This window comes from Sorex araneus, chromosome 6, assembly GCF_027595985.1.
Source record: "Sorex araneus isolate mSorAra2 chromosome 6, mSorAra2.pri, whole genome shotgun sequence".
Taxonomy (NCBI): Eukaryota; Metazoa; Chordata; class Mammalia; order Eulipotyphla; family Soricidae; genus Sorex; species Sorex araneus.
The window spans coordinates 158,474,010-158,498,221 of NC_073307.1; the positions used below are offsets into that span (position 1 = coordinate 158,474,010).

General features: G+C 38.5%; 1 protein-coding gene across 1 annotated transcript; it reads left to right on the forward strand.

The window, feature by feature from the left end:
* Positions 1-9,987: 9,987 nt before the first annotated feature.
* MS4A13 (membrane spanning 4-domains A13) lies at positions 9,988-17,929 on the forward strand. Its single transcript, XM_004620813.1, has 4 exons — positions 9,988-10,116; positions 11,984-12,040; positions 13,689-13,808; positions 17,876-17,929. The coding sequence occupies exons 1-4, from the start codon at positions 9,988-9,990 to the stop codon at positions 17,927-17,929; spliced, it is 360 nt and encodes a 119-aa protein (XP_004620870.1).
* The last annotated feature ends 6,283 nt before the right edge of the window (positions 17,930-24,212 follow it).

A 24,212-nucleotide genomic window follows, 5' to 3' on the forward strand; every position in this document is an offset into this window, starting at 1 on the left:
CTATTAAGCCAGAGAACCTAGGCGAAATGGAGATTCCAAGAAACTTGAAATTTCCCAAAACTGAATGAGAAGTAGAAAGTCTTCTGAACAAGCCAATCACAAGTAAGGAAATTGAAACAGTAATTAAGAATCTCCCCAAGAATAAAAGTCCTCTTCCTCATGGGTTTGCAGTTGATCTTTATCAAACCTTCAGAAAAGACTTACTATTGTTGATCGTTAAGTTTTCCCAAAATATTGAAGAAATGAAAAACCTTCCTGATGACACCTTCTACAAAGCTAACATTGCACTGATACCCAACGCTTCCAGAGAGACTACCAAAAAAGAACATTTCAGACCAATCTCCTTGATGAACAGAAATACAAAAATCCTCAATAAATCTTAGCAAAATTAATCCAATAGAACATCAAAAAAATCACAATCCATGATTAAGTGGAATTCATCACAGGGATGCAAGAATAGCTCAAAATGCACAAATAAATTAACAAAATACACACATCAAAGGAAAGATAAAAATCACATGGTTATATCAATTGATTATATCAATTGATACAGAAAGAGCTTTTGATAAGATCCATATCCATTCATGATTTAAAAAAAAAAACCCTCAATAAACCCTGAATACTACACAGCTATAAGGAATAAAGAAATCGTACAATTTGTGGCAACATAGATGGATCTGGAAAATACCATGTTAAATGAGGTAAGAAGAAGGATAAATACTGGGTTAAAGATAAACACGGGTATTTAGAATAACTAGATGAGGGAATGCAATGGTTTAAAGGGGAGATGACAGGATCACCCTTGGTCCCAGAGAACAAAAAAGGAGATGGAAAGAAATAGAGTGGAGTGGAGAGGGAGAAGAGACAGATCAGTGTAGGATATCATTGGTTTGTCCTTTCTCCCTTGCCACAGAGTTTAGATTTATCTGGTAATAAGTTCTAAACAATTCTAGACTACGTTGGTATGTCCTGCTCCCCTTGCCACTAGGAGCTTAGGTATATCAGTCACGTCCATCAAGGTGCTCCCGAGTCACTCCCACTCCTTTGTCTATATGTAATCACTTCTATGCTCCCTTCCCCAACAAGTTAATCAGCTCTTCCCCTAATCAGACTCTGTTAATTTGTAAGGTCAGACCTTCCTAGGACACTGAAATTATAAGTTAATATTGCTTTTCTCCTCTCCTTGTGTCTTTTGAATAGTTTACTATAGAACAATGTCCTTTTTGTATGGACAAAGAAAGACAGTTGTTAATATACTTTGGTAACATGAGATTTAATTGGTTTTGAATATTATTCACTCTGAGCATCTGCTTTCTCGACTTGAGCCTCAGTTGTCCTTACTTCCTAGCACCCCCAAAAGCAGGGTCCCGACAAAGGACGGGACGGACCCAGGGTAAGCAGTGAGTTATGTGCTACCCTGGCATCGAGACGGCCCCGGCCAAAGTGCTAATGCTTAACTATATGTTAAGAGCTTGGTCATCAACATGTCATGTCATGATCCAAAAGCAACGACAAGACTAGGACCCTGCTAGGGATAGGAAAGACTAATCTGGCCTGAGCACTGTAGTCTGAGATCAAGGTGACCCCAGGAAAGCAATTCTATAAGCTTAATGCATCTCTTGCTATGTCCATACAAAATGATTAATATTATGAATACTTATATGTTAGTTGGACAAGAAGAGGAGAAACACACCCATGGGATTCCGCTCTTGGGCGGGTGTCCTGCTGAAAGAGAATCTGTCCTAGAAGAAGCATCCCCTGAGGGAAAGAACTTTACCCCTATCAATTGTGACCACACCTATGTGTAAGCCCCAACCTCTCATTCTTGGGGATTTAACTAGGCTGAAAGAATGGACTGGGGGCCTGTCCAGGGCCAGTTCCAATGCCAGATCTGGAGAAGACAGATCCAGATCCAGATCCAGAGGAGAAGGAGAATAAAGTAGGATGGGGGGGGGGGGCGGAAGAAGCAGAGAGAGAGATGGGAGTGTATAGAGAGACGATTGGAATAAACTGCAACTGAGACCAACCAGCTTGGCTCCGTTCCTTCCTTTGCCTGCCTCATCATTGCCATCAACCTCCCCGGAGTGGGGGAAGCGGCTGGAGACTACTGAACGAGGGCGGTGGGGAGACAGCGCCACTGCCCTGTGCCCTGTGCCTGGTGCGGTGAGGTGCTCCCCTCCTCGCCCCTTTTCATCTTCTGTGTTTTCACACAGATCAGAAATAATGGGCGTTGGGAGTCAAGAGGACTCAGGTACATCAGAGATGTTAAGGAATTAACTTAAAACACAGTGAACAGCACTGAAATCATTCAACAACTGAATTTTATTTTTTTCTGGCATATTTGATGTACTTTATTCTATTTTCCATGCTCGTGAAATATTTGTAAATTCATTTTTTTATTAATTTATTCTTTTATTGAATCACCATGGGGAAAGTTACAAAGCTTTCAGGTTTAAGTCTCAGTTATACAATGCTCGAACACCCATCCCTTCACCAGGGCACATATTCCACCACCAAGAATCACAGTATACCTCCCCCCCTCCCCTAACAACTGAATTTTAAAAGGTGCCTGTCAAGATGGCAGGTTGCGGGATAGGGTAGTGGAGGTAACCTGGGAACATTGGTGTAGAGACATTGACACTAGTGGTAGGATCAATGCTGGAACATTTTTGTGTCTAAATTTCAACTTTGGAGCTGGAAAGATAGTACATTGGGTAGGGCACTTGCCTTGAATGCATCCAACCCAGATTCGATTCCCAGCATCCCATATGGTTCCCTGAGCACTGCCGAGAGTAATTCCTGAGTGCAGAGCCAGGAGTAACCCCTGAGCATTACCAGCTGTTACCCAAAACAAAAAAGCAATAAATAAATAAATAGAATTTAACTATAAACAACTTTGTCAATCATCGTGCTTTAATAAAATTTTTAAATAAAAATAAAAATAAATCTAATGAGGAAAGAATGTTTTTTAGAATACTGATGTATAATCTGGCTTGAATAATACAAGAATTATATCACTAAATATTGCTGGTATAACAAAAAGGGAATGTAAGAGATACCCTGTATTATTACGGTAATTAAGCAAGAAGGTCACGAGATAGAATTAGAGCAGCTATACAGAAACTGAAACCTAAGCCAGAGTCGACTTAAATGAGAGAAAACAAAACTTGAGAACAACTAAACTCAAGCAGCAAACTAGACTTTTCCCAAATAAGACAACTCTTTGGCTATGATCAAATAATTTATTTGCCATGTCTCCTATATGAAAACTTTGCTTGTAATTTCTGTCAGTTGAGTACTGCTAAACATTCCGGATTTGGTACTGCAAAATTAGAAGCTAGGTTTGCTCATACAAATTCTGCAAAATTTCAATCTATTTACCTTTATCTTCAAACATACACAAGAAAAATAACAATTTGCTGGATAATAGCAAATATCAAAATGTAAAAAACAATGAAGTATTAATAGCATCTTACTAATGATCTTATTCAAATAATGCAATTAAAACTGAAAAAATATATAAAACTAAATATATATAAACCATATACACAAGAGCACACATTATCCTTTATTTAGATTATATATGATACTTCCATTTTATGATAAATTAAGTTGCAACACCTAGAGCCTATACAGAGGAAGACATCTGTTTTCTCCTATGTCTAAATAAAATTAAGTTCCTCAAAACAATTTGAACAAGTCATTTTACCAATGTTCACAGAAAATATAGTCCATGTTATAATCTCCAAAGATGGCTTAAAAGTTGTTATATCAGGTACGGTTATCTCAGGATATTTTCTGTCAATGCCTTTTGTGTTCTCAAAACTAAGGTGAGGGAAATTAACATAACCTGTGTGAACACATATTTAATATGACAAAGTCATATTGAATATCAAACTATGACTGCTTGCCTTTCCATTGTGAAGGGGCACAGAGTATTTAAGGACCAATGAAAAAATAAATAACTAAATTCTGAATTTCCAATTCTAGTTTGTGGGGATTGGGTTGGTTTACTAATCTGTGATATTATCAGATGATTTAAGAAACATCAAGATACTGTGTCTACTTCACCGTTTGATAATTGATTTGCTCTTTCCAATGTTCATAAGGAACACATATAAATTCGTGTTCATATTTTTTGAGTAGTTATGAATACCTATTTGCTGTCATGACTGTTAAAAGACAGGGTCGTGTCTATTATAATTGCCAGATATTGACCATATGAGATGCTGGGCATGACCCCGGTTTGGCAGCTTGAAAGGCAAGTGTCCTACCTGCACTAATATGGCTCCATCCCCAGCCCAGCACAACCCCAAATAGGCATTTTTAAAAGTCATTTGAGGGTTTTAACAAATACTTCCTCCACTCGTCTACTTGAGTATGTTTAAAAAGAAGAAAAAAAAGAATGAGTCCTCCACAGCCACTTGGATTTTTGTTGTTGGTCTTTAGGTTGGGGGTACCACTGCTCCATCATACAGGGCAAGTCTTGAACCCCACCTGACTTTTGTTTTGTTTTCATTCCTTCTAACGTGTTTTTATGGCCAAATTCTCCTTGGCCGGCAGAGAGTGAAGAACCGAGTTCTCATCAAAGATCCTGGCCTGTTCGCAGCAGATTAGTATCTAAGTAATGCAATGAACAGCTGCAGGGATCTTGAGGAACCCCCCCCTTTTTTTTTCTAATTTTGAGGGTTTGACCACGTGGCCGCTGGGCCCTACTGAGTCTGCGCATGCGTGGTCCTGCGCCCCACCCCACCCCCTTTCCCAGGGAGCTGGCGCAGGCGCACACACACTCCGCGGCGGCTACAGTTGAAAGCTGGAAGACCACTCACCTGGGGTTGTGTGGTCCTGGGCTCCTTTCGAGCTCGGGGATGACCACCTGGCCGGATCTGAGGACTTAGCCCAGAATCACTACCCCCTGAGGACCTGGCCTTGATTCACGGCTCTCCAGCCCCTCCTAGGCACAGGCGGGGGTGGGTGGGGGGTGGGGTGGGGGGGACTGGGACTGGATGTTTGACAGAGTCGGGGGGGACGGGGCCACTTGGGGCCGCTTAACCAAGGCCTGTGCTTCAGAGGGACGAAGCACCCATTGATCGATCGTTGGGATCTTGAACAAGTGAAATGTGGGGGTAATTCCATTGTTTTGCTTGCAAGATTTCCTAAGTGTGCCCGTTCACCCATGCACCCACCCGCTCCTTTAGGAGTCTCTGGGGTTCTGCCCCCCGGCACTGACTCTGGACAGAAATAAGTTTGCCTCCTGGAGGCTCACGGAAGCCTTGTGCAGCCTCCAGGTGATGGAGGTGGGGGAGGGCTGGGAGCGGGGGTAGGTGGGGAGGGTGGGGGGGAGGGGAGGGAGGAAGTAGCTCCAACCCTTAAGGTTCCAGAGGCTGCCCGGAGTTGGTGTTTGGAGCAGGTTGTGCTCAAATCAGGGGAGTGGTCAGGATGCGGCTGCCGCCAAGGAAACAGTTCATGATTTCAGTTCCTTATTCTGAATTCTGGGGAGGGGCAGTTCTGCTCAAGATGAAGGTTTAGATGCTAGTCCTCCTTTCTCTGCTTCAAAATGTCTGGGGATTTTTTTTTCCCCCTCCAGTTTTATTCTAGGCACCATGATTTACAATATTGATAGTGGACGGTTTCATGCATGAAAATAAGTTAACACCACACCCCCTCCCCTGCACCGTTTTCCCAGCGCCACCTCAGAGTTCTTCCCGATATACCCTCTACAGTGATACGCGCATGTACTTTTTAAAGAATTTATTGGTTGAGATTCAGCGGTTTACAATACTTTCAGTGGCTTCTCATGCACACAATTCCACCACTGATGTTCCTGAATTTCTCTATAAGGCTTGTGAAAGGGGTGAGATTTGGCCAGGGATTAGAGCTAGGGGCTTGTTCTACAGCTGCTTTTGGAATAGTGAGGTATTGTCAGAAAAAATGAAAAAGTACTTCTGTTTTGTATGGTCATCTTTCTATAATTGTAATATTAAGCTGGGTTGTGAAGAAAGCTAATGTAGGCTTTGTTTTTAAAATTCTAACCATCGTTGATTGCATGAATATGATAGCATTTTTCAGTTTCTTCCTTTTTTTTTTTTGCATTTCAGAAATCAAAGTCCATTAAAACACCATCAGAAATCTTAAGGATCCAGGGAATGAGAGGTCATTTAAATCAAACACCCTCCTTTCTGAAAGGACCAAGGTTCAAGTTTTAAAATTATTCATCACTTGTTTCACCTAAGTGGTATGATTCCTTTCTGACCTAAGTATGACAAGCAAGAACAATATAAAATAACTTCTGGTGCACAATGTGATACAAATATTAGTCAGATTTTTTCATCTTCTATACATAACAAGATGATCTGGATACCAGGAAGAAATGCAGGAATGAGGGGGTAAAATAAACACCCACCTTTAAGATTGTGTTATCGACTTTTTGATAAACTATCATGTGAAAGAAAAGGTTCTTTTGACAAGGATCGAAGTAGGGAGCAGGAACTTGTGAGAAAATCTTGTGCTCATACTTGTATATGAATATGAAGTATAAGAACTTGGTTTGGTAAATCCAAACACAATGCTGTGAAATGTGTTGAGTTTATTATGAATTTCAAATGATTTGTTTAAGGATTTACTGGAAGTTCTATTAGGCTCATATATTTTTATATATAAAGTATTATGGTTACACTTTAAATATGTAAGGATTGTTTATATTCTTTATATAAAATATATATTACATATATATTTATGGGCAAAGGTATACTTTTTGTCAGAAAAAGTATAGCTAACTCCTTCCTTGGTATCATTCCAGTTGTACTGTAGCGAGCATGGGGCATTTTGGGGGATTAAATATTAGCTTTCTGCAATTTATTTTAGTTTATTTTTATCATCCAGAGAGACACATTAATACTGAAGTGCTTATATAGACACACACACATATATATATATGAAGTATTATGGTTCTATGTTAGATGTATATAAGTATTCTTATATATATTCTTTATAAATACATATATTCTTTATAAATATAAATATATATTCCTTATATATATTGGATATATTACATATTATATTCATTGGATATATATCAGGATATATATATCTGATACATATATAAGTCAGAGAGAAGGGCTTTTCAGTTATGGAGACAATTATTATAGGTGAATTTAAGTTGATGCCTCCTAAGAAAGTGAGTGTGTGAGGCCTCTGAATTTAGAGAAACAAAAAGGAAAGACTGAAACTTAAGCATTTTCTTTTGAGTAAAGTATATGTTTTGTATTGTTCTGCAGAGGTTTCCTAATAAAAACTATCACCAAAGATTAGAAACCTAATCATCTAAAAGAAATGCTGGCACTATGGCTAAACAGGAAGACTTAGACAAGAGAGGAGAAGATAACCTTGTTTGCGGGGTAAGACTTCACTTTTAATACTTCATTATGTGCTGTTTAATTTTAAGGAGGAAATATTCTTGGATCCAGAGAGGGAAAGACTTGATTAAGTAAAAAATCATGCTTTTTTAAAAAAGTGATAATTGTCTTCGACAATATCTTCATAACAAATCATAGGCTCCAATGTAAGTATACGTAATGACTAAACCAGCATATGCAAGATAATAAAACCCAGAAGGAGTAAAAGCAAAAAGGATTTTACTGTCAGATTTGTCACTGTTTTTGCAGGGAGGGGAGCAGAGACAGGGGATGGGAGATTGGGTTACACCTGGCCGTGCTCAGAGACTGCTCCCTGCAGTGCTCAGGGGACCATACAGCATTAGGGACCGAACCCGGGCCTTTACATGCAAAACATGTGCACAACCATGTGAGCCTTCTCTTTGGTCCAGTTGCTCACCTCTTAATTGCTATATTGCTCTCTATATAGAGGGTGACTGTTAATCTGTCTCTTCAATTAAGAATTAAGCACCGAATATGTTTTATCTAATTCTCTCAATAAAGACCAAAGAATAATGAAGAATTTTGAAACTGAGTCTCTTTCACATTCCTTCAGGGGAAATTTTTTTCCACTGCAAATGTGTTTTTTTTTTCCTTTGAATTTGACTCTTCTACCTGCATGTTCAGCAGAGGTTCTTAACCTCTGTAGAGTTATATACCCTTTTAGATATAGAAATATAAATAAAGGTGAAGTCATGCAGTTTGCTGCTATGTGGATAGATCTGGGAAGTATTATGTTGAATGAAGTTATTCAGAAGGAAAAGGACAGACCAATAGTGATTTCTTTTAGGTGGGATATAAAGAAACAGAGTAGGGGAATATCAAATATTCTAAGCAATCTAAAAAGGAGCAAGAGATCTGGAATTCAGAAGGAAGCTTGCCACTGGGATAGTGGTGGGGTGTGAGAAGGGAACATAGGGATAAGTTATGGATAAGTGGAAAGTAGAAATGTCTGCCATAGAAGTAGATTGCAGACAGGAAGGGAAATGAGGATATTAGTGGTGGGAAGTAGACACTGGTGAAGAAATTGGTATTGGAGCATTGAACAATATGCCTGAAACAATAATGAATAACTTTGAAATTCTGTAAGACACAGTGATCTGTTATTTTTTTTTAATTTTGTATCTTCTTCCCAGATTCTGTGCATGTGATTCTCCTCCATCACTTGGAGGCTGTTGGGGTGGGGCGGGGTGTGTGGGGAGAAGCCTTTGACCTTATGAAACTCAAGCATTGGCGCTAACAATGATTTTTAAGTTTAAAAAAAGTATTTTCCTACAATAGCAGCCTTTTTTTCTTGTAGAGTTCTTAATATGCTTTGGCTACCTGGATATTTCACAGATTTATATAGAAGAAACTACAGCCATATAAAAGGGAATGTCATTCCAAGTCCACTTCACTCTTTTTTGATAAGTCAAGAGGGTTTTTGGTTCATTAATGTTCTAAATACTGATGTACTTATGTAGAAGATATTTACTGGTTCCCTGCTTTTCTGAGTACCATATTAGAGAGTCGTAGCAATAATGAGAAAACTAAACTACAGACTTGTAAGGCTTTTGTGATCTAGTAAAATATTTTATCCAACAGCCAAATGCAAAGGACCTCTGAAATTAGTGGTGCTTTTCTGAATTTGGTACAGAGTACGCCATAAATTCTAAACCTGTAAGAATGTATTTGATTGGTACCACAAAATTGTTCTTTCAGTTAAAAAAAAAACAGACAAACATGGGGCTGGGAGTAATAGTACAACAATAGTACAAGGTAGAGTGTTTGCCTTGCATGCGGCTGACCCAGGTTCAATCCCCAGCACCCCATATAGTCCCCCTAGCATGCCAGGAGTGATCCCTAAACACAGAGCCAGAAGTCAGCCCTGAGCACTGTCAGCTGTGGCCCCCCCAAAAAAACCCAAAACAAAACAAAAACAAGAAAGCAAATAAAATATAGCAGTATTACTCTCCCTTATCCTAATCATCCCCTATCCAATAGGAAGCCTTTGTGCAAGAAAGTCTACTTTCATATTTCTTATATTACTAATTCAAAATTCCTCCATGCTTCTGAGTAAAATCTAAATATGCCTCGAAGGAAAACAAAAGCATTTAAGATTCTAAAACTGGTGCTTCCTTAGTAAGTTACTAGCATGTAAGAAAATGCTGGATATGTGTTTTCCTGAATCCTAAACAGATTAGTAACCCTATTTCTTCTTAAGTACCCTCAGTATTATCCACTCATGCCATTATTCAGTAAAAATGGAGAAGAGCTAGTAGTACAGTCAGATTGTTGATTTTGTTATTGAAGAATCAGAAAGAATGATTATTAAACGCCCTGATGCTAAATGCCCTATTTCTACTTACTGTATACCTCAGTATTTATATCTTTGGTAGCTAACCAGTCCAGGAAATGAAAGGTCAAAGGCATTGTTATTTTACTTTTGTAAAAGCATTGACTGTTCTCTTGTAAGAGAATTGAATGGATTTTCTAGTTAGTATTAATTGAACTATGTTATAAAGTGCATTATTTAAGTACTAATAATATTCTTTTCTCACAGACAATTCAGATTATGATTGGAGTCTTTTGTGTACTCATGTGGTATTTACTCTTGCTTTTATATTTGAAACAAATCAAAGCAATCTTTGGAACTTATGAACCTATAACTTACAAAGCAGCATGTGCTTTATGGGGAAGTTTTGTGAGTAAAATATTATTTGATCATTCAATAAATTGTACTCATTCCATTAGTGAAAATTAGAGAACACTTCTAACCATAGTTTTCGGAATTAAGTAGCTAAGTTCTATAGTGGTGATTAATTCAGTCTGCTTCCTTTTTCAGCAAATATTTATTTAGTACCTTTAATTTACTGGTGCTATTCCAGGAGATGTGGAGCAGAATAAATACACAGTCACAGCTATAGGTTGGATTGCACTGAGACTTTTAATGGACAAAAAATCGTAACCATAATATGCTAGCATCTTTATGGTAGTTCTCTCACACGTTATTATTATTCGTTATTTACACAGTTGTAAATTGTTTCATTACTAGTACTGTGCTGTGCTTTCTAGATAGCCATTAGTGAGAGGAAAGTCTAGTGAATGTGGCATCCTGGAAGCAAAGTGAACAGAAGCATGGAAAGAAAAAAAAGAAAGAAATAGGCAAATGTCACCTACATCCTATTCTTTAGTTTTGTTTAAAGAGACAAGGGCTGAGAACTGACCTTTGGATTTATCAGTTCAGGAGCCCGTAATAAACCTGACAAGTTCTTCCAAAGGAATTGCCAAGTAAACCTGATTGAAGTTAGTTTTAAAATAACAAGAGTTGGGGAATGTGGCTGGCTCAGTCATATCTAACATGCTTCACATGCTTGACACTTCCATTACCACAGAAAGGAGGGAGGGAGGTGGGGAAGGAGAGAGAGAGGGAGAGAGGAAAGGAGGGAGGGAAGGAGAGAGGGAGAGAGAGAGGAAACATGGGAGGGAGGGAAAAGAGGAAGGGAGGGCAGGAGGGAGGGAGGGACGGAGGGAGGGAGGGAGGGAGGGAGGGAGGGAGGGAGGGAGGGAGGGAGGGAGGGAGGAAGGAAGGAAGGGAGGGAGGGAGGGAGGGAGGAAGGAAGGAAGGGAGGAAGGAAGAAGGGAATATTAGGAGCTTATATAACTTTCCTTCTAATTGCTTCAAATATGTTAGTAAATTAGGAAGCAGGATCATGAGCTGAAAATGAGAATGGGACAAGGGATTAGCTGAAGAAGTGGAAGGATATAAAATAGCTGGGGGGAAAGAGTAAAAAGAACGTGTGGACTGCAGAAAACTAGTTTGATTTTCATGCAGGTTAAGGGCTCACTTAAGACTTATAGACATGATTATATCATAAGATGGATCAAGATCGTTACGTTTTTTTCAGGCTAGGAAAGGAACGGTGGGGTCATTTGACATGCACTACAATCTGAATTCTCCTCACTCTCCCCTTTGTATTTCTGCCGTTAGCTAGCCTGCTGTGACTCTCAGATCTTTTTAATGCTAGAAACTGATCTCTTCTACTAAAACTTCTTCGTGTTGGGGCTGGAGAGATAGCACAGCATGTAGGGCGTTTGCCTTGCAGGCAGCCGACCTGGGTTCAATTCCTGGTTTGATTCCCAGCATCGAGTATGATCCCCTGAGCACCACCAGGGGTAATTCCTGAGTGCAGAGCCAGGAGTGACGCCTGTGCATCGCCAGGTGTGACCCAAAAAACAAACAAACAAAAACTTCTTCATGTTTTGGGACCCTTAGAATTCTAAAAGTAATTGACTTGGAAAGAGAAAATTATTAAAAATACATTTGAAGGGGCTGGAGCGATAGCACAGCAGGTAGAGCGTTTGCCTTGCACGCAGCTGACTGGTATTCGATTCCCAGCATCCCATATGGTCCCCCCAGCACCGCCAGGAGTCATTCCTGAGTGCATGAGCCAGGAGTAACCCCTGTGCATTGCCGGGTGTGATCCAAAAAGCAAAAAAAAGAATAATAATACATTTGAAGTGAATGAAATTTACAATGAGTATTTATAAATATGTGTCTTTTTACCCAGTTTATTGCTACAGGAATTGTGGTAATGAAAGCATCAAATAAGCAATCTCTAAGCTTGGTAAGTTGTAATGGTGAAGGTTTCTTAAAGTTGAAATGGTTAGGGTTTGTTTTGTGTGTGTGTGTATGTGTGTGGGGGTTTGTTTATTTTTTTCTGAGAAGAACTAAGCATTTTCGTGAAAAGATATCATCGAAGCAACAGAGGAATGAATCTACCTGCCTCTAAAATAATTAAGGGAATGAAATGGGGAAAGAAATCAGAGCACATGGGTCCAAGAGAGAGTACTGCTATAAGAGCATATGCCTGGTATACTCCCAACCCAGGTTAGATTCCCAGTTCTGAGTGATACTCGGTGCAGAGCTGGAGAACAGGAGCATGGCTGGATGTAGTGTTAGAGATCCCCAGCATCTCCGGGGGTGCCTGAAGCCCCCGGCATTGCCTGCACTGCATGGCTTGAGGGTGTCATGCTGAAGCCCAGATTCATCCAAGAATTTCTGGGGGTATGGGATTCGGTGGGGGCGAAGTATACCTCCTGAACACCCTTGGGAACACCCCACCCTGCAAAGTAAAAAATGAAGAGCACAATTCTGTAACGAGCATTGCCATATTAGCATCTTAGCCTTGTAAAGGTCTTTAAATATACAGAGTTTTTTTGGTTTGGCATTCTATTTTGTTATTAACATTCATTAATATGGACTTCGCTGTTAGTAAAGAAACCATAGGGTCTTTGTATGTTGACTCAATAATATTATAAATTTATCTTTCCTAACTGCCCAATTTGGGGAAGATTTTTGTTTTTGTTTTTTTCAGTTTGGGGGGCACACCCAGTGGTGCTCAGAGCTAACTCCTGGTCTTGTGTTGAAGAATCTTTCCTGAAGAGGTTCAGGGGTCCATGTGAAGTGCAGGGAATAGACGCAAGTTGGCCACATGCAAAGAAAGCACCCTTTCTGCTCTACTGTGGCTTTGGTCCCAAAGACTGAATTGTTTCTTATAACAGAGGATGTGTCACAAATAATAATCCACTATGGTATAGATTAAAAGATATTGAGAAGAAAAATAGCTTAACGTCTTAGAGCTTAAAGACCCCTGGAAATTAAAACTTGATATCCAGCGAGATTGATGGGTCTTTTTTTTTTACAGAATGAAAACCCAGAATTAGAAATCAATGAAACCTATTTGGTTTATTTCTACAGTCTTTCTCCATCTTTTTCTTCTCTTTCTGTAATGTAACTCCTTTGTTCCAATCATACGTTATAGAGACTTCTTTCCACTGAGTCTGAAAAATTTTTAAATACAGTGATTTTTAGCCTTAATAGAAAATTTATTTACTGGTATGATATTTCAATGTTCCTCCCATTATTTAGTTTTAATGTAGCCATAAACTTTTTCTTACTCTAAAGGCAAGCAAACTGATACTTCTAGAACTTGAGAATCTAGATCAAAGTTGTATTTATTGGGGTAGGCACTTGGAGCCACACCTATCCGCGCTAACAGTTTACTCATAGCTCTAAACTCAGGGGTCACTCATGGCGGTGCTTGGGGTATCAGCCACACTCAGGGCTTTACCCCTTAACCTTAACCCTTCCGCCATATTTTTCTGGGCCCTGGATCAGTTTTAATTGGGAAATTTTTTAACAATATAAACTCACCAAAATGTCCATTCTTAATATAATAAATTGACAAATTGACTAGACACATTCTTTTTCAGCTTTCTTTGTCTTTATTCATGAACTTAGTCTGCATAGCTGCTTCAGTTGCTGCCCTAGTCCTCACAGTAGTGGAATTGAAGGATTTTCCCTCTGTATCATACAAAAATTATGGACAAGCGGTAAGTGACCTATTCAATAAGAACATCTTAATTTTGAAATGATTCTTTGTTCATGATTTTGTAGGCATGAAAGGTGAGATAAAGCTTTATGTTTACAGAATTCTTTGATTGAATAGGAAGCTCAATTGAAAGTTTTAATTCAAAAACAATTCTAAAAGCATTTTGTACATATGAATACAATGTTTTAATTTCATAATGCCTCAATTAAAATGAGGTTAATAAAAACTCTGAAGGCTTCAATAATAAGTGTGTGTATCAGGCATGAGGTGTTTAATAATTGATCATAATCATTGATGATTATGAGGTGTTTATGAAAAAAAGACTTTAAAACTACAAAAAACAGTGAAAAAAATTTACTTATGATGTGTGTAGCAAGAAATACCGAAACTTATTTATAATAAACAGCTATTTTCTATTCTTCAATTTTACTTATTATAAAATTTTACTACAATTTTACTTAAGTACTTAAATGCTAAATATATTAAATTGTCTTCGATTTAATTGAATAACTAGCCACATGCTTTTGTACCATACACATACCTCTGTGTCTTCTTTTTAAAAAAAATTAATTTGGTTTTTAACTGAATCACAATGAGATACACAGTTACAAAGTTGTTCATGATTGGGTTTCAGTCATATAATGTTCCAACACTCATCCCTTCACCAATGTACAATTTCTCATTTCTCACCACCCATGTCCTCAGTTTCCCTCCCATCCACGTCCCACCTGACTCTGTGGCAGAAACTTTCTCTCTCTGTCTCTGTCTCTGTCTCTCTGTCTCTCTGTCTCTGTCTCTGTCTCTCTCTCTCTCTCTCTCTTTCTCTCTCTCTCTCTTCTCTGTTTTCCCTCCCCCATTGGGCATTATGGTTTGCAAGTTAAATACTGAAAGGATGTTAGGTATATCCCTTTACCTACTTTCAATACTTAGTTCCTGTCCAAAATGAACATATGCAACTATTAGTGTCATACTGTACCTTCTATATCCTAACTGACCTTTGCCACCCGGACACTCTGTAGCAAGCTTCCAATCATTGATCAGTCTTCCTGAACCCTGTTTTCCCTGGCCTTGGATATTAGTCTCATAACATATATTATTTTTGATATGTTACAGATTAATGCAGTCATTCTACATATGTCCCTGTCCTTCTGATTCATTTCACTCAACATGATACTCTCCATGTCCATCACTTTATAAGCAAATTTCATGACTTTATTTTTCCTATTGGCTGCATAATAATCCATTGTATATTCCATATACCACATATACATATACATCTTTTTATCCAGTTTTCTATCCTTGGGCACTCAAGTTGTTCCCAGATTTGGGCTATTGTGAATAGCAATAATGAAAATTATTGCAATAATGAAAATAGAAGTGCAGATGATGTTTCTGCTGGGTGTGTTTGGTTCCCCAGGGTATATTCCTAGAAATGGTATTGCTGAGTCAAATGGGAGCTCAGTTTCTAGTTTTTTGAGGAATATCCATATTGTTTTATAAAAAGATTAAACCAGTTGGCATTCCCACCAATATGTATGAGAATCCTTTTCTCCTCACATCCATGCCACCACTGGTTGTTCTTGATCTTTTGGATGTGTGCCAGTCTCTGTGATGGTTTCTATTTGTTATTTTGTTCTGCATCTCCCTGATTATTAGTGATGTAGGGCATTTTTTCACGTGCCTTTTGATCATTTGAATTTCTTTTTTGAAGAAATTTTTGTTTATTTAGTCTCCCCTTTTATTGATGGGGTTGGATGTATATTTCTTGCAAAGTTCTACCAGTTCCTAATATACCTTTGACATTAACATAGGTGGGTATTGGGTAAACAATGTTTCCCAATCCGTGGGTCAATTTCTTTGAAAAATGTCATGTGTCTGCTTATAAGGACTGAATTAAATCTTAATAATGCTTTGGGGATTATTGCCATTTTGACAATGTTAATTCTCCCAGTCCATGAGCAGGGGATGCATCCACATTTCCTCATGCCCTCTTTTATTTCTTAGAGTAGCACTTGTAGTTTTCTTTATACAGTTTCTTTATCTCCTTTTTAAGCTGATTCTGAGGTACTTGATTTTCTGAGACACAATTGTGAACTGGATTATTTTTCTAATATCACTTTCTCCTTCTTCATTATTTGAATATAGTAAAGTCATGGACTTCTGGGTATTGATTTTGTATCCTGCCACTCTACTATACAAATCTATTATTTCTAGGAGCTTTGTGGTGGAGTCTTTGGGATCCTCTAGTTGTAGTATCATGTCATCTGCGAATAGTGAGAGCTTGACTTCTTCCTTTCCTATCTGCATGCCTTTGGTATCTTTTTTTTGCCTAATTGCTATGGCAAGTACTTCCAGTACTATATTGAATAGAAGTGACAAAAGTGGGCAGCTTTATCTTGTGCCTGATCTTAGAATACACGCTTTTAGTTGTATTGCATTGAGGATCATGGTAGACGGCTTTGACTATATTGAGGAAATTTCCTTAAGCTTACATTTTATTGAGAGTTTTTATCATGAATGGGTTCTAAATCTTGTTAAATGCTTTCTCTGCATCTATTGATATCATCGTATTTTTTTATTATTGATATGGTATTTTATGTTGACTGACTAGTGAATGTTAAACCATCCTTGCATGCCTGGCATGAATCCTTCTTGGTCAAAGTGTATGGTTTTTTAATGAGTTTTTGTATTTTGTTTACTGGTATTTTGCTGAGGATCTTTGCTTCTGTGTTTATCAGGGGTATCAGCCTTTAATTCTCTTTTTTTGTGGTGTCCCTGTCAGTTTTTGGTATCAGGGTGATATTTGCCTCATAGAAACTGTTTGGAAGTGTTTCTGTTTCTTCAATGTCCTGGAAAAGTCTGAAAAGGATTGGTAGATAGTCCTCTTTAAAGGTTTGGAGTAATTCACTAGTGAATCATATGGGCCTGGGCTTTTGTTTTGGGGAAGATTTGTGATTACTGTTTCAATTTGCTCAATAGTGATAGGTCTGTTTAAGTACTCCAGATCTTTTGGTTCAGCCTTGGGAGGTTATAGGAATCCATAAATTTATCCATGTCTTCTAGATTCTCCTATTTTGTGGCATACATATTTTCAAAGTAATCTCTAATGATCTTTTGAATTTCTGTTGCAATGTCTCCCCCTTTTATTTCTGATTCTTTTTATTAGGGTTCTCTTTCTTTGTGAGTCTTGCTAGTGATTTATCAATTTTATTAGTAGTTCAAAAAACCAGCTCTTGGTTTCATTGATCTTTTGGATTGTTTTTTGGGATTACAGTTTGTTAATTTCTGCTCTAAGTTTTATTATTTCCTTCTTCCTTTTGGTTTGACCCTCTTTTGTTTGTCATTTTCCAAAATCTTAAGCTGTAAAGTCATTATTTATGTGGACCCCTTCTTCCTTCCTGATGAACACTTGCAAAGCTATAAATGTTCCTCTTAACACTGTTTTGCTGTATCCCACAAGTTCTGGTAGCTCATGTCCTCATCCTCATTGGTTTCCGGGAATCCTTTCATTTCTTCTTTAATTCCTCTCTAACCCACTGGATGTTCAGTACTGAGCTACTTAATTTCCAAGTGTTTGATTAAATTCTTGGTTTCTGTATGTGATTAACTTCTATTTTAAGTGCATCATGGTCTAAAAAGATAGTAGATATCATTTTTGTCTTCTTGATTTCATGGAGGTATGTTTTGTGACCCAGCAATATGGTCTATCTTGGAGAATGTCCCATGTGTTCTGGAGAAGTGTGTGTATTCAACTTTCAGGACATGAAAAATCTGTATATATCTATTAGCCCTTTGTCTTTCATTTCTTCCTTCAAAGTCAGTATTTCTTTACTGAGTTTTAGTCTCGCTGATCTATCAAGAGGTGACAAGGTAGTGTTGAGGTCTTCAACTACCAACTGCTATTGTGTTGCTGCCATTGTCCTCCTTGAAGTTTATTAGCAGTTTTTTTAAGTATTTTACTGGCCTCCCATTGTGTGCATATATGTTTAGAAGTGTCATTTCTTCTTGATTTATAAATCCCTTGATTATTAAGAAATGGCCTTCATTGTCCCTTCTAATCTTTTTCAGCCTGAAATGTTTATCATTGAAAGTATTACCGTCCTGGCCTCTTTGAAGGAGTAGTTTGCTTGAAGAGTTGTTTTCCAGCCTTTGGCTGAGTCTGTGTTTTCTCTGACCATTCAAATGTGTTTCTTACGGGCAGAAGAATGTTGGATCCATTTTTTTTTAATCCATTTTGACACTCTGTATCTCTTAATTAGTGCATTTAGCCCATTGATATTGAGAGAGATTATTGTCATGGGGTTTTGTGCCATCTTTCTGTAGAAATTTATTGTGTCCGTGTGGCTTGTCTTTCCTTATAGTAGGTAGCCCTTTCAGTTCTTTCAAAATTGGTTTTGAGTCTATGAAGTTCCTGAGCTGCTGTTTATCCATGAAGCTATGTATCATTCCTTCAAATCTGAATCAGAGTCTAGCTGGGTAGAGTGCTGTTGATGAGGCTCATTTCATTAAATATTTTTAACTATATCCCACCATTATCTTCAGGCCTGGAGTATTTCATGTAATAGGTCTGTAAATTTAAGGGACAATCCTTTGTATGTAATGTCCTTCTTTGATCTTGATGCTTTCAGTACTGTATCTCTAGCGATGATATTTGTTGTTCTGATTAGGATATGTCTTGGAGTCTTTTTATTGGGGTCTCTTTTAGATGGTACTCTTCAGGTTTCTTGGATCTAGATGCCTACATTCTCCAGCTTCAGGAACTTTTCAGCAATGACATCTTTAACTGTGACTGCTTCTTTGGAGTTACCTCACTGTCTCTTTGGGACTCCGGTAACTTTATTTTTTGACTAATATAAGCAAGTAGCTTGGTGAAATATCCAAATTAATCAAGCTTTGGGTATTCCCGGTTTGGTTCTGACCCAAAGTTCATGCTCTATCAAAACAATAGATAGAGCAAAATATCTATTATTGTTAATCTAGAGCAAGACCTACTCTATACAAAATTATCTTTGACACTTTATGTGACTTCTCCTAACATTCCTGTTCCTTTATGCCTTTTTATGTTGTGCAATAAATAAAATGCTAACATATACTTGTAAGTTATTGCTATTTCCAAAATTAACCAGACTGTTATGTTTAAGTAAGCTTCTATCTTTGTAATCTCAAACTCAACAGATACAAAAAGGAAAATATTTACCTGTCCAAGTCCTGCAATGTAAGAAACATTCACTTTCATCAATTCAGAATAATCATATGATCCTTTATCTTTCTCTCTCCACTGTCTTCCCAGTTACCAAGCATTTTGATTGATCTGGACTTTCTTGGTCCTATGTTACAGAAAATGCAACCAAAATTTAACCAAATACAAAACCTTTTTCTTTTTTGCTTCACACCCTGTGATGCTCAGGTTACCATGGCTCTGCACTCAGGAATTACCCCTGCCAGTGCTCAAGGGATGGTTTAGGATGCCAGGGATCAAACCCAAGTCAGCTACATGTAAGGCAAATGTCCTTCCCGCTGTACTATCTCTCCAGCCCCAAACAAAATTATTTTGAGAGTAGTAAACTGATATAACCTGGATAGAGATTTTTACGTCAGAGAGAGGGTGAGAATGCAATCAATTTTGTTTCCTTATGTGAACTCAGACAAGCATCGTATCTCTCTCAGAGAGTAGGAGGAAAATGCTATCACAAAATGTGGACAAAATGATTCTTTAAAATCTTGTAAGATGAGAGGTCACAAGGGGTTTCCTACAAAATATTCTGTATTTCTGCTGACAAAATTGACATTTTTAAACACTATTATGCTTTTCTTAATCTCTATACCACACGAGTGAAGACTATGTCTGAGTTAAATTTACCCTTTTCTCAAAACATGCTATTATACTATTGCAGGGTTTTTGCTCACATTATTAAATCATATTTATATAGTATGTGTTTCATTATTGGTATTGGCTCTCATATTTGCTAATTATTTTTCCATACTTTTCATTTATTAAATTTACAAAAAAGCAAGCACAAATTTTAAACTACCTAGATTGTCCGTACCCCCTTCATTTTTCTCAGTGATTCTCTAATTTCAAAGATCCTATCTCTATATGAAGCCTTGCTAGATATGAGTGACTTAGTATGACCTTCCCATCTTCTATCACTATTGAGCAAGTTTGCATATATTCTGAGATATTGAACCTTATCAAATATTTCCTCTGCGTATCTCTCTGTCTTTTCTTTCCTTGCTTCTCAGTGTAAACTCTGAGAAAGTATAAAGCTCTTAAATGTCAATTCATTCTTATAACCTAATCTGTAGGCCTGTTTCTTAAATATAAAAGATATTCAATTAACCCAATAAAAAAGGAAAAAGAGAAAGAAAATGGTATGCTTGGTATGTCTGAATACCATTTTTCATCTTTCCACAAACAGCATGAAAACTCTATTTATTTCCAGAATTAATACTAGTACCATTTACTAGTACCATTTAGTCTGATATGTAGTTGGAAAAACCTTTCTGATGGCAACAGAGGATATCTGCCCTGTTGAGCCAGAACGAGAGTCAGCGAGTAAGGCTGACTTTCCTTCCACATGATTGACCTGGGTTGGACCCCCAGATTTCCGCTCAGAGTGATTCTTGAGCGCAGAGCCAGGAACAAGCTCAGAGCACTGCAGGGTGGGAACCCCCAAGCCGTAAAAATAACAAATAAATATATAAGTAAATAAATAATAAAATGTGCTTTATTCATTGAGTGAGAGGAAGGGAGTACATGGGTGGGGGGAGGGGTTGTGAAAACACTCAGCATTGCTCGGGTGCTATTTCTGGCTCTGTGCTGAAAGGTCACTCTGATGCTACTCAGCGAACCTTCTGCGGGGTCAGAGAACAAACTGGATCAGCTGCATGGGAGGCAAGTGCCTCACTCCCTATACTACATCTCAATTTTGGGGGGGCATTGTACACCTGGCAGTACTTGGGAGCGGGGGCGGTCTACTTTGCTCTGTGTTTGCTCTGAGACTTACATGCAAGGCCAGCATCTTAATCTCTGTGCTGTCTCTCTCTAGAATTCTTGGTGTGGAGAGTGGGTTTAGGTCACACTCTGCAGTGCTCGGGGATGGCTCCTGGCTCTGTGCTGTCCAGTTTTGCCAATACCACTTGTTAAAGAGATGTTACTTCCTCCACTTCACCTCTCTTGCTCCCTTATCAAAAATTATATGCTCATATATTTGAGGGTATACGTAAGGATGTTCAACACTAGTCCACTGGTCTGTGGGTTTGTTTTTGTTCCAATACCGTGTCATTTTAATTATTACCACCTTGTAGCACAGTTTGAAGTTGGGGGAGGTGGTGTCCCCCCATCTTCTTTTTCCCAAGAATTGCTTTAGCTATTTGTGGGTGCTTGTTGTTCCATATGAATTCCAGTAGTGTTTGATTGATTTTTTTGACGAACGTCATGGGTACCCTTATAGGGATCGCATTGAATCTGTTTAATGCTTTAGGGAGTGTTGCCATTTTGACAATGTTAATTCTCCCAATCCATGATCAGGGGATGTGTTTCCATTTCCTCATGTCCTCTTTTATTTCTTTTTTTAATTTATTTATTTTTAATTAGTGAATCACCATGAGGGTACAGTTACAGATTTATACACTTTTGTGCTTATGCTTCCCTCATACAAAGTTCGGGAACCCATCCCTTCACCAGTGCCCATTCTCCACCACCAGTAAACCCAGCATCCCTCCCACCCTCCCCAATCCCATCTCCCCCCACCCCACCCTCCCACTGTGGCAGGGCATTCCCTTCTGTTCTCTCTCTCTAATTAGCTGTTGTGGTTTGCAATAAAGGTGTTGAGTGGCCACTGTGCTCAGTCTCTAGCCCTCATTCAGCCAGCAACTCCCTTCCCCCACATGGCCTTCGACTACATTATAGTTGGTGATCCCTTCTCTGAGTTGCCCTTTCCCCAGAATGTGAGGCCAGCCTCCAAGCCATGGAGTCAACCTCCTGGTACTTATTTCTACAATTCTTGGGTGTTAGTCTCCCACTCTGTTATTCTATATTCCACAGATGAGTGCAATCTTTCTATGTCTGTCTCTCTCTTTCTGACTCATTTCACTCAGCATGAAACTTTTCATGCCCATCCACTTAAATACAAAATTCATGACCTCCTTTTTTCTAACAGCTGCATAGTATTCCATTGTATAGATATACCAAAGTTTCCTCAACCAGTCATCCGTTCTAGGGCATTCGGGTTTTTTCCAGATTCTGGCTATTGTAAACAGTGCTGCGATGAACATACATGTGCAGATGTCGTTTCAATTATACTTTTTTGCCTCTCTGGGATATATTCCCAGCAGTGGTATTGCTGGGTCAAATGGGAGCTCAATATCTAATATCTAATTTTTTGAGAATTGTCCATATTGTTTTCCAGAAGGACTGAACCAGTCAGCATTCCCACCAGCAGTGTAGAAGGGTCCCTTTCTCCCCACATCCTCTCCAACAGCGGTTGCTTTTGTTCTTTTGGATGTGTGCTATTCTCTGTGGTGTGAGGTGGTATCTCGTGGTTGTTTTGATCTGCATCTCTCTGATGATTAGTGATGTAGAGCACTTTTTCATGTGCCTTTTGGCCATTCGTATTTCTTCCTTGGTAAAGTTTCTGTTCATTTCTTCGCCCCATTTTTTGATGGAGTTGGATGTTTTCTTCTTGTAGAGTTCAACCAGTGCTTTATATACCATTGATATCAACCCCTTATCTTAGGGGTATTGTGTAAATATCCTTTCCCATTTTGTGGATAGTCTTTGTATTCTGGTCACTGTATCTTTTGCGGTGCAGAAGCTTTTTAGTTTAATGTAGTCCCATTTGTTGATCTCTGTTTTTACTAGATTGCTTAGTTCCATGTCACCTTTGAAGATACCTTTATCTTCAATATCGTGGAGGGTTTTGCCGACCTTGTCTTCAATGTACCTTATGGTTTGTGGTCTAATGTTGAGGTCTTTAATCCATTTTGATCTGACTTTTGTGCATGGTGTCAGGTCAAGGTCTAAGCCCATTTTTTTTGCATGTGGTTGTCCAGTTGTGCCAGCACCATTTGTTAAAGAGACTTTCCTTGCTCCACTTCACATCTCTTGCTCCCTTATCAAAGATTAGATGATCATACATTTGGGGTTGTCTGTAGGGATATTCCACCCTGTTCCATTGGTCTACGGCTCTGCCTTTGTTCCAGTACCATGCTGTTTTAATTGTTACTGCTTTGTAGTAAAGTTTGAGGTTGGGGAGGGTGATGCCTCCCATCGACTTTTTCCCAAAAATTGTTTTAGCTATCCTTGGACGTTTGTTGTTCCATATGAATTTTAGGATTGCTTGATCCATTTCTTTGAATAATGTCCTGGGTATCCTTATAGGGATCGCGTTGAATCTGTATAATGCTTTGGGGAGTATTGCCATTTTGACAACATTGATTCTCCCTATCCACGAGCAGTGTATATGTTTCCATTTCCTCATGTCCTCTTTGATTTCATGGAGTAGCGTTTTGTAGTTTTCTTTGTAGAGGTCTTTTACTTCCTTGGCTAAGCTGATTCCGAGCTACTTGATTTTTCTGGGGCACAATTGTGAATGGGATTGCTTTTTTCATGTCCCTTTCTTCTGCCTCATTGTTTGCATATATGAAGGCCATGGATTTTTGGGTATTGATTTTGTAGCCTGCAACTTTACTGTATAAATCTATTGTTTCTAAGAGTTTCTTAGTAGAGGCTTTAGGCTTCTCTAGATATAGTATCATATCGTCTGCAAATAGTGAGAGTTTGATTTCTTCCCTTCCTATCTGGATGCCCTTAATCTCTTTTTCTTGTCTAATAGCTATCGCAAGTACTTCCAGTACTATATTGAAGAGGAGTGGTGAGAGTGGGCATCCTTGTCTTGTGCCTGATCTCAGAGGAAAGGCCCTTAGTTTTTCCCCGTTGAGGATAATGCTTGCAGTAGGCTTGTGATAGATGGCTTCGACCATCTTGAGGAAAGTTCCTCCAAACCCCATTTTGGTGAGGGTTTTCATCATGAAAGGATGTTGGATCTTGTCAAATGCTTTCTCTGCATCTATTGATATGATCATATGGTTTTTTTCTTTACTTTTGTTTATATGGTGGATTATGTTGATTGATTTCCGAATGTTAAACCATCCTTGCATCCCTGGGATGAATCCCACTTGGTCGTGATGTATGATCTTTTTGATGAGTTGTTGGATCCTATTTGCTAGTATTTTGTTGAGGAACTTCGCATTGGTGTTCATCAGGGATATTGGTCTGTAATTTTCTTTCTTAGTGGTGTCTTTGTTTGCTTTTGGTATTAGGGAGATGTGTGCTTCATAGAAACTGTTTGGGAGAGTTCCTGTTTTTTCAATTTCCTGGAAAACTTTGAGGAAAACAGGCAAC

Excerpts from the sequence above, each read along its gene's own strand:
- MS4A13 (XM_004620813.1), top strand. The coding sequence starts at position 9,988 with ATGATTGGAGTCTTTTGTGTACTCATGTGGTATTTACTCTTGCTTTTA. Across the intron at positions 10,117-11,983 it reads GTGCTTTATGGGGAAGTTTT|TTTATTGCTACAGGAATTGT; the intron begins GTGAGTAAAATA and ends CTTTTTACCCAG. Across the intron at positions 13,809-17,875 it reads ACAAAAATTATGGACAAGCG|CCTGAAATGTTTATCATTGA; the intron begins GTAAGTGACCTA and ends AATCTTTTTCAG.